Source organism: Gymnogyps californianus, chromosome 1 (genome assembly GCF_018139145.2).
Source record: "Gymnogyps californianus isolate 813 chromosome 1, ASM1813914v2, whole genome shotgun sequence".
Taxonomy (NCBI): domain Eukaryota; kingdom Metazoa; phylum Chordata; class Aves; order Accipitriformes; family Cathartidae; genus Gymnogyps; species Gymnogyps californianus.
The window spans coordinates 157,134,306-157,145,016 of NC_059471.1; the positions used below are offsets into that span (position 1 = coordinate 157,134,306).

The 10,711-nt window shown below is 46.7% G+C and overlaps 1 protein-coding gene across 1 annotated transcript in view; it reads left to right on the plus strand.

Annotated features, from left to right (window-relative positions):
* STAB2 (stabilin 2) overlaps positions 1-10,711 on the plus strand; it is an 88,403-nt gene extending 77,692 nt beyond the window's left edge. The window contains exons 61-69 of the mRNA XM_050915294.1: positions 13-146; positions 1,297-1,462; positions 1,694-1,800; positions 2,445-2,564; positions 3,474-3,632; positions 5,938-6,045; positions 8,549-8,677; positions 9,792-9,911; positions 10,556-10,711. Of these exons, the coding sequence (XP_050771251.1) occupies positions 13-146; positions 1,297-1,462; positions 1,694-1,800; positions 2,445-2,564; positions 3,474-3,632; positions 5,938-6,045; positions 8,549-8,677; positions 9,792-9,911; positions 10,556-10,606 (1,094 nt within the window). The 3' untranslated portion in view covers positions 10,607-10,711. The remainder of the gene's footprint in view (positions 1-12; positions 147-1,296; positions 1,463-1,693; positions 1,801-2,444; positions 2,565-3,473; positions 3,633-5,937; positions 6,046-8,548; positions 8,678-9,791; positions 9,912-10,555) is intronic.

Consider the following 10,711-nt stretch of genomic DNA (forward strand, 5'->3'; position numbering starts at 1 on the left):
CTCTCTTTGCAGATACCACGGTTGGGGTTTTCCACTTACGGTCCCCACAAGGGCAGTACAAAATGACTTATGAGAAGGCAAAGGAGGCCTGTGCCAATGAGTCAGCCACCATCGCTACGTATAACCAGCTGCTGTATGCACAGAAGGTGAGGTAGCCTCACTGTGGGAGGAGATCCCCGGAGCGGACCTAGCCGCAGCGTAAATGGGGAGGGAGGAGCAAGGGGGCTGCTCTGTGCTAATAAGCTTCGTTTTCCCTCCTTTCCTTCCCCCGTGCCCCAGGGTATGTTTGGCTGGGAGCAGTTTTCAGACCGTTTATTGGTTTCATGCCTGCTCATACAGCACTGAAACCCGTTGCCAAGTTCTTGTTTCCAGTGATACTGGGGTGAGATGGTGGAGTCAGACTTACAGAGTGTTTTCATGGGGGTTTTAATTATCGGCACTTCTTAAAGAAATGTACACTTCAGAATTATGCTTATATTAATTTTTTTTTTAATGTAAGGCTCCAGGAATCTTTTCCCCAAATGCTGTTAAGTTAGCAGACCCATTTCCATATTCTTTTCCTTGAGTGTGTTATAGATAACGCATGGCTGACATCAGTGGGATGAGCATCACAGCTTGGGTTTGTAAAACTTTAGAAGAGTGGGTCAGACTGACTGTGCCTTTCTGGCTCCTTCCCATCTGCGGAAGGAAGACAGACGCTCACTATTTAGAGACATCTTTAGCAAAATGTGAGGCTGGACCACAGCCAGCATGTAAACTGTCTGTTTCTGCTGTCTGAGGAGATTCAGATTGCAGCCGGAGCTGCATGTGCCCTGTGCCCTGTAGTCTAAATATTTCCCTCGAAGCAGCAAAGTTGGCAGTGGGGCTGGCTCCAGCGCTCCTGGGGACTTACTTTCTGTGTTGAGCTGGTTTGTCAGTCGTTCCCACGCTGACAAAAGGTGGGCTGGCACACAATGGGATTGTACATCCCCTTTGGCTTTCGCACCCACCTCTGATGCTGCCGGGCTTTGGGCTCAGGGAACCTTTTCCCGGGAAAGGCTCCTTTGGTCCGTACGGGGAGCCACTGACTTTCAGAAGGGCCCCTGTCTCCGCAGCCCCTTGGCACAGAGCTCAGCACAGGGCAGGCTGCAGGACAGACGGATGGACAGAGCCCCCTCAGACCCTCAGAAAGAGTGCTGGCAGGTCGGGTGCTGCCTGAGCACCCCGAGGGGATTGTTCATTTCATCCGCAGCGCCCCAGCCCCACCACCCAGCTCTTCCCCCTGTGTTTTTCCCCTTATGGCCATGCTGGCTGCAGGCGAGGTACCACCTGTGTGCTGCCGGCTGGCTAGACGGCGAAAGAGTGGGCTACCCGACTGCCTTTTCCTCCCCAAACTGCGGCTCTGGGTATGTCGGCATCGTGGACTACGGGAGAAGAGTCAACCTGAGTGAAACCTGGGACGTCTTCTGCTACAGGGAGAAAGGTAAGAGGATCCTTTGCTGCATCCCTCTGTGCAAAGGGGAGCAGCAGCTCGGATTTCGGTTCCTTTGGTCAGCCACAGGCTGCTAGATAACACTGCAAGAGACGTTATCTCTTTTTAACTTTAAAAAAAAAAAATCTGTTGCCTGCAAGTTGTTTTTCAGGCTCAAGGCAGCCTAAAGCCTTCTCGAAAAGGGCATTTGCCCACACGGCTATCCGTGTTTGTACCTTCCAGAGGTGAACTGCACCTGCAAGCCAGGCTACGTGGGGGACGGCTTCTCCTGCAGCGGGAACTTGCTGCAAGTGCTGATGTCCTTCCCAACACTGACAAACTTCTTGTCGGTAAGGCCCACAGCTGGCACGCTGCTCCGTCGGGTGAGTGGAGCAAAGCAGGCTCTGCCAGCGAGTTGTATCTCGGTTTTTGCTTTACTAGCACAGCAAATACAGGTAACACCACACCAGCAAAGCATGGTGGAGTGGTGTAAATCTGCACCATCAAAATCAGGACTTAGATACTATTTTCTTAATTACTTGCTCCAAAGAGGTTTCAGGTTTCTAAAACTCATTGGGAAATAAAATGCTGCTGCAGCTTTAGCTTAAAGGAGATTCTGTGCACAACTGCTCCTGGCTTTTTAAGCGTCACAAGGAGTGCAGTGCTTTGTAACTTTATTGAATTGCTGCTGGGGAAAGGCAAAACATTAAAAGGGTCCTTTTCTTGCTGCTATTCAGAAAGGCATTATATGTGTAAGTAGCCTTACAGACAACAAGGGCCCAACTCCTGCAAGTCAGTTTAAGATGTGCTCATCAAATCAGCAGCTAAAACTGGGTTTTGAATACAAACTTCTTTTGTGATGTCACTCCAGAGCTGCTCCATGGCTAATAACAGAAAGCTGCTTTGTCATTATTTATACGGTCTCATCTTTTCAGCTCCCCGCACAGGAGCGCACAATTGCTCTTTAGTAAAGCTGGATTTTGTTTCTGCCTAGGACATCATGGCTTACTCCAACAGCTCTAGGAAGGGGAGAGAGTTCCTGCGGTACCTCACGGACCTGTCAGTGCACGCCACTCTCTTTGCTCCAAACGATAGCGGGTTAAGGGAAAATGAGGTCAGGGTTTTTTTCTTTTTTCCTTCCTCATTTTAATAACACTTTTTAAACAGCCATTATGGGTTTCTGTGTCCCAGTGAAATTTAAGCTTGAAAAAAAATAATCTTAGTATGACATGACTTCTGTGTAACCCCACATAGTTTAAACTGTGCTTCTGAAAGAGGCGAGTTCATCGTTTCCATTTCTCTTCCACAGTTAGGAGTGCAAGGTTATCGAGTGTTCGAGTCACTACAGAGACTTTTCCATCAGGGATTTTAGTTACCCAGTTATAAAGGAGTCTGCCTGAGATGAAGTCTGTTCTGGCTTATTAACATTGAGCACAGTTATTTGAAGAAAGCAGTGCACAGCTTTGGTATTTCCCACAAATACATTAAAGGCATCTGTTCCTAGCTTCATTTCTATGCTTATCCCTTCCTGCCTGCCGGTTCCTAGCTTCATTTCTATGCTTATTCCTTCCTTCCTTCCTCTTCCTAGCTTCATTTCTATGCTTATCCCTTCCTTCCTTCCTCCCCCCTCCCTCCCCTTCCTTCTCTTCCTCCTCTTCTTTTCCTTCCTTCCCTTCCTTCCCACATTGTCTCAAATAATTCACATGGGTTTATGACCTGGCTTGCATCTTCAAGCTGTTTGGAATATCGCTGAGGCTCATCACTTCAGGTCATCATACAAAAGTAAAATCCTTTGTCCCGCCAGAACCAAGGTACTGCCTGCTGCAGGCAGCCATCAGAGGCCAGCAGGGATGGAAGATCCCACTGTTGGCATCCAGATTTCCCAATAGCCTCTACCCCATATTGCACTTGCTGCAGCATTAATAGCAAGGAGAGAAAAAGGTCACAGGCACTTAGCCTACTGGTAAATCCAAAGGATTAATGAGATCAGTTAACGTTCCTTGTATTTTGCTCTGCTTTGCAGACACTTCCCGGGCGAGACATCGAGTATCATTTGTCTAACGCCAGCATAATGTTTTATGAGGACTTGACCAACGGAACCACTCTTCTAACTCGTCTAGGGGAAAAACTCCTCATTACAAACACCAGGGGCCAGGAACATCAAGCCCCCACCGCTGAACAGGTACCTTTTTAATAAATCTCCCATCTTTGTGCTTTTTCCCCCCTTACGCTATACCCAGTAATCAGGTGACACACTGATCCGGAGAGCAATTCGGTAAGGTTATAGTGGGCAGCAATGAGAGGCTGACTTCAGAAGGCTCTTTCCTGCCCAGAGACTGCAGGATAGCAGCTGGCACACTGCAAATTTACAAGTTTGTAAATGGCCAAGCTCTGACCCGCAAAACTCGAAGGAAGCTGTTCAGGTGGCCTGCAGGAATGGGATATGGGCTTGCTTCAACCCTTCTCTCAGCCTGGCGGGATTATGGGAGATGGCAGTGCGATAAGAGGAGAGATGAGAGCAGCAGCTTATCATTAAAGAAAGGTGTTGGCATTTGTAAAGTTTCTTGGTAACTTTCTGGGAGAGGCAGGAGACACCAGCACAGCCTTGCTCAGAGCAAAACCAGACAAAACAGTGGTTTGCATTTTTTATTACTATTTCAGTGTTTTTTAAATGCAAACATTTATATCCTTTTTGCAAAGGGAAAGTATCCTTTAACATTTTAGGGGAACACATCCTTTGAAAACACACCCAACTTCTCTTTTTTTTGTTAAGAAAATACTCACTGCCCAGGCATTTCCAATGACCTCTATGACAGCAACCCCTTGCGACCAAGGCTGGGACTCTGCTGTGGGTGATGCTGTATAGCTGACTACGAAAAAAACCCTGCATCTGTGGGCTTGCAGTTAAAATGTGCTCTAGAGAATGGCGCTGGGCCCAAGGGAAGTTGAGTGCCCAACATGCCAACTGTCGGGGGGGATTTTCACGGACACCAACAAGAAGGAAATAGGTGCTGCAGGAAGAGGTACAGAAATGACTCATCGGTTGCCTTGGCTCCCTCCCTCCTTCCCCTTTCAGGAGAAACTCCTTTGGCATGAAAATTACCATTTATATTTTTAAAACCACCCTATACTGCGAATTCAGTAATTGCATTAATAAAGTATACCCTCGTGAGAGATCGGGTGTACTAGCACAAGGCTTACCTCTATCACTCATTAGCATGCCAGGAGCTCTTTTGGATCACTTTGATCTGATATTTGAGTTAGAAGACATTCTCCTTAAAAAAAATTCCTCCTTTCTTCAAAAGCTGCCAAGGGGAGGCTCTGAGCCCATTAACACAAATCTTGCTCCTGCCCTTCAAAGCTGGTTGAAGGGTGAGCAATTGCATTGTGCATCACTGATCCCTCACCACCATAGCTTTTCTTCCTCTCTGGAGGACCTGAGCAAGCCCTCGGTTCCCCCAGCCGCAGTAAAGCTCGGCAGAGTGCCAGGGTGGGAAGGAGAGATGGGAGCCGCTTTCCGTGCATGCTCCAGGCAGCCAAGCACCCACCTGTCCCAGCACACCAGGTCAGAGCTCACGAGCTTTCCCCAGGACCCTGGCAGGGCAGCACAGGGGTGAGGGAGAGGGAGGAGGACACAGGGTGACTCCCACATCGCTCCACAGTGCCACCACAGCTGAGGCCCTTCCTCCCTGGGCACAGAAAGTCACCGTGTGCTCCAGCAGCGGCGTACCACCTCATGCCAGGGGCAAGAGCGGGCAGCAGCTCCTGGTTCTGCTCACTGAGGAGAAGCCATTTTGCTAGAATGCAATCTAAAGCAGAGTTTGCAATAGCAGAGGCACCTATGAACCCACCCTCCCAAAACACAGACGCAGGCTGGAGAGACTCAGGACCAGCCCAAAGCAGTCAAGGACTCCCATTATCAGCCGAGTTGAGAGAAGTGTTGGGGTGGCAACGACTGATCCCGTTCCTCTCCCTTCCTGATAAGCTGCCAAATGGGGCCACTTTCCAGCTCACAGATGCTAGGCCACCAAATAAACTGCGGGCCACGGCTCCCTATCAGTGCTGACCCAGCTCTCTTGAGCCAGCAAACTCGGTGCAAGGGGCATCCTCAGCACAGAAAGCAGCTGTAACAGAGGCAGGCTGCAGGCTGCCTGGCATTCAGGAGTAACAGCACTCCTAGGCAGAGCTTGGCAATTGCACAAACATCACAAAAACCTTTATATTAAAAAAAAAAAGGAGGGGGGGAGGACACAAAGAAATGTCTGAAGGCAATATGCAGGTAATGATGATGGCTACTTCACGCATAGGAGAGCCATGACCAGCCTGGGGCCTTCCTAGGCTGATGTCCAGGGAGGCAGCGGTGTAAGGCTCCATGTGATTTTTCTGTGTGTGTCAGTAACTGAGGTAGGGAAATAACCTCAAGGTTTATTTCAGTCCCAAAGGGAGGAGGGTCAAAGCTCAGCTCTCATTGCTCTTTTTCCTGGCAGAGCGAGATCAGATATGTAGGTGGAAGTGCTATTGTTGAGTGGGATATAATCGCTTCCAACGGGATAATCCATGTCATTTCAGAGCCTTTAAAGGCTCCACCAGCACCTGTAAGTACATAGTAATTTTTTTTGTTTTTGGGGGTGGTGGGAGGTGGCTGTGGCTTATATCATCCCAAACTCATTGCTGACATTCATTTATTCCCAATTTCCCTCCCATATAGACAGTTTTGGTTTAAAAGGTTACTTTGAAAGAAAATTAGAAGTTGAGAACATGGTGCCAGTGAAGCTTGTTCAAAATGTTTCAGTCTGAACAAGTTCTTTCCACATTTATTTTATATAAATAAAAGCTCCGTTTTATAATGGAGCTCATTTTTTAAATGGAGGTTTTATAAAGCTCCATTTCAGTTCTTCCAAAAAGATCTTTCAAGCTTCCAAGGAAAATTTTTTACTCTTGGCTTTGCATTCATTCCTATCCAAAACAACAAAGTGTTTTGAAAATAGGTATTTTTTTGCCTGCATGAATCCCTGCAATGGTCCCAGTTATCCAATTATCTCTCCCATTAGAAAGACCAAACCAAACTGTGCATGGCAGAATAGCACAATTCAGAAGGGGTGCCGTCCTTTCTGTGGAGGGAAGTTGAGTTAGCAGCTGCACTGCTTCAAGCTGGAATCAAAATGGTACAGGGCCCAGCAGCAGGGAGGCAGGAATATTGTTCTGTTTATTTCCCACCAAAAAAGTTTACTGCTTTGTATGAAAGGGAGGAAAAACATCTTGTCCACCTGCAGTGCAACTGGAACGTTTCACAAAAGTGACCCCTGCTGCCCCTGGGAGAGGTGCGCAGCGAGCACCTTTTTTTCCAGTACAAAATGTTTTCCTTAATGAAGTGAGCGTTCAGATGTGCAGCGTTAGCGCTCCCCAGCTCTGTTTCACGCAGGGTACTCTGTGACAGCCCAACACAGGCGCAAGCTGACCTTGCAAGAAGACCCACCACTTATTTAATCTGAAGAACTTCCCTTCTGTTTGGATAACTCATTCTGATCCTTCTCTCTGTGCGCTGGAGGGGCCTCACTCACGTTTACAGCTCACCCACCCCAGCTCTGATTTTGGAAGTGGCTAACTGGCCGCCTCCTTGGTCCCCAAGATTAATCCTATTGATACGCTATTTCTCACCTTCATTTTGTTCTGAGCAACCCTTTCTCCTTTACAAACCAGCCTTCTTGTTCCAAGAAGCTCAGTAATATGCCTGCGCAGTCTCGGCTCACAAAAATCACTTGCAACCTACGATCCTCAGTAGGAAATGACACACTTGGGTAAAAGCGTAAATTACTGCCTGAAAATGATTCAAAATAATAGGCAATTTCTGACAGTCTACAGCAGCATGATATTACACTCTTTATAATACCTTTCACATGCTAGGGGGCAACTAAATGTTTTCTAATATTTAGCTGTCCAGCTGCACCATGTAAATTAGTTTGTTTTCTGAAAAACAAATGAAGAGAGCATATCTATTAAGACACCAATGTGATTATTTTTTATAAGGTAAGTTTAATAATGAGTTTTCTAGGCAGGAGGCCACAGAGCTAAGGCGTCACATGGAAAAGGAAGAGTAACAGCATACAAACCTTCTACCCACTTCCATACCCCTCCTTACCCCCCGGATTGTCAAAGACCACAGTGCTTTCGGGAGACTGCAGCCTGAGTAGCTGCGTGCCCTGGGATCCCTCAAATTTATCATCACCCCAGAACTGCCAGTCACCTTCATAATAGCCATCTATCAGGCCATAGTGCTGCAGAAGGCAAACCAAAGCCAGAATCTGGAGGCATTTCTCCCCTTTAGATTAAATCCAGATCACGTGCGAATTTCTTTCAGTCCTTCACCTATGTATTTATTAAAATATTTATAAAATATTATATACGGTTACTTGGATTGGCACTTTACCTGCTTGACTGAAGAATGATTTCAGGTTAAAGGCATTGCATGTGTTGGGGCACAGTGACCTACAGAAGGCAGGTGTGGGGCCGCTGGCGGAGCCCAGCCCTGCGCACCCTCTGCCCAGGCTGGCAGTCCCTCTAACCGGTGATGAGATGGGCCTCGTCTCAGATGCGGTTTGGTTTGAGCCCTGGTAAGCAGGGCTCAGAGGATGGTATGGCTGCCATAACCAACACCTCCCCAGTGCACAAAGGAGTGGGGAATGAGCTGGAACCCATGCAGAGCCCTCTAGGGTTTGTAGCACAGGTTTCCAAAGCTGCTTAAGGGAATTGTACCCATTTCTCCTCCTCAGGCCAGTGAGGTTTCAGCCTCATCGTAGCCTGTATTGCTACTTTGAAAAACCTGACCAGAAAAGATCACTTAGGCATGCTCTGTGACTTCAAGAACATCAACAAGATGAAGCTGTACTAGAGGCAATGTCCAGTATCCCCAAAAAATCTAGCTTGTAATTACTATCAAAAGGCCATATTTAACTGTCTCTAGGGAACACGTACCAGGAAACTCGAGCACAAAAGCAGTTCAGGACTAGGGCGTATCTCAAAGGGACACTGCGTATGCTCGGGTGCCAGAAGGTGACCAGCGCCCACACGTAGCTCACTCACACTCTCGCTTGCTTCCAGGCTCCTCGCCACACCGGTACCGGGACAGGAATATTCTTTGGCATCTGCCTGGTTACTGGAATTGTGGCTTTTATCGGGTATGCTTACCTCAGGTTCAGGAAGAGAAACACAGGCTTCCAGCACTTCAAGGTAGGTGGCAGGCAGGAACGCGAAGCAGGGGGGCAGCACTTCCCCAGACCCACCGCACCTCCCAAACTCACAGCCTCCAGTTTCTCCTTGCATTTCGTTAGGCTAGAAACATTCCCGATCGCTTCCCACTTGAACTGTTCAGACTAAGATACAGGGAAAGCGGGGAAGGCTCGCACACTTGTCTTGGGCACAAGCTTACATTTGCCTACTGCTCCCCTAGACCTCTCCCTCCAGGGTGCCCGACGGGCTCCTGCCCTCACAGACACTTCCAACACCAAGGACTGGCCAAAAGCTTATTTAACTACACAGCACCAGTGCAGAAGCCTTTGCCTCACCAGAAAGCTCACCCTTAGGGAAGCAGGTAATTACAACCACTGAAAGGGCACCTGTTCTCTTCCCCCTCCTCCGTGGCATTGCTAATAATTTTGCTGCTCTGGAGGTTGAAATGTTTGATAGGAAAAAGGCCGGATTCAAAAGACAAGCAAATTGAAATGATTGCAGGATTGAGAAGTGCAAATTTTTATACTGATGCACTCTCATGCTTGCTTTCTCTTAACTAACTTTGCTAGCCTTGCATAGTATCATAATGACACGAAACCAGCCAGCAACAGCCAAGCTACTCAGAGACGAGGGATGACAAAAAAAAAAAAAGCTACAAAATACACAAGAATCAATCCAAACGAAAGTCTACCTAGAAGTAACCAGAAATCCCTTCCTATTCTAGCCCCTGCATGTAATGTGAATCGTCTTCTAGAAACAAAAAACAGGAGCCATGAGCCAGGGGAAACACTTGCATTTTTATACAGTTGCAATGAGGGCACTCAGGACCAACCAGCTACCTTTTAGCCCAGGCACAATGTCAGGGCAACACTTCCTTTCCCAATCTTTGCTGAGGGTTGAAAATAATAAAGGAGAGAAAAAAAAGATACCAGTGTTATGTGACCTGAGATAATACAACCACCCAGAACACAGTTCATGCCCGGAGACACTGATTTAGATGATAAAGCCAGTTCAGTCACGGCACTGCACCAGTTGGTAGTGAAACTTAAGTGCCCCACTTAATGCACTGTAGGAGGAGGTTGGATTTTAAGCAGGTTTGTGTGATTTTATGTAGTCAAAAGATGACACTGACGTAACATCACTGGACAAGTCACAGCCTTCAAATATCACCAACCCCTCATATGAAAGTTCTTCTGCACTGACTCCACCAGAACCTACTTATGATCTTTTCTCAGTAAGTGTTCATTTTGATTTGAGATTGAGACACAACTAAAATAATGGTGAGAGGGAATGACTTTATGAAAGGAAAATGTCTAGTTGGAAAAAAATAAAAATTAATTCGGGGAAACACCATTCAAGTTCCTGGCTTTCCTGTCTCACCACTGCTAGAAATTGGGTAGCCTCACTTCTAGCAAAATTGAGGCTGTGGTCTACAACTGTATCTCAAGTCTACCATCAAAGAGAGCTGAATTAAATTGGACTTCAAATGCTACTGGATGCCAGTGACGTGTCTATACAAACTTAAAAAGCCTTCTGATTTTGTCTTCCCTTCTCCTTGCTGCAAATGCAGCTGAGTGCCATGCCAGCACTCCAAAGAATCTGAAACGCAACGGGAAGGGGGCTGGGAATCAAGGGAAGGAAAGATTGAGTAAAGCCAGAGTAGCTGAATAGCTTCAATGGTCTAATTTAGCAAGATCCTCATGTACATGCAGAGTCTAAAATCAAAATAAACCTTTTTGCATCCAGTAAAAAGACTTGTTTGAGTGCAAAAATGTCAGGTGCAAACTCTGCCATCTGTATGGAAAAATTTGCCAAAAAGTAACTTTCATTTCTTAACACAATGTTCAAGTCTGATTTTCTTTTTCTTCTATTTTATAGGATTCAGATGACCAGCAGCTTGTGATGAGTGGTCCTCATGATCAGAATTAAAGACTGAATTTGGCATTAGTCAATTATAATTGACTAATTACACTTTCTGTGTACACTTTTTCTATTTCTATTTACACTTACTGTGAAAAAACAGCACCTACACAT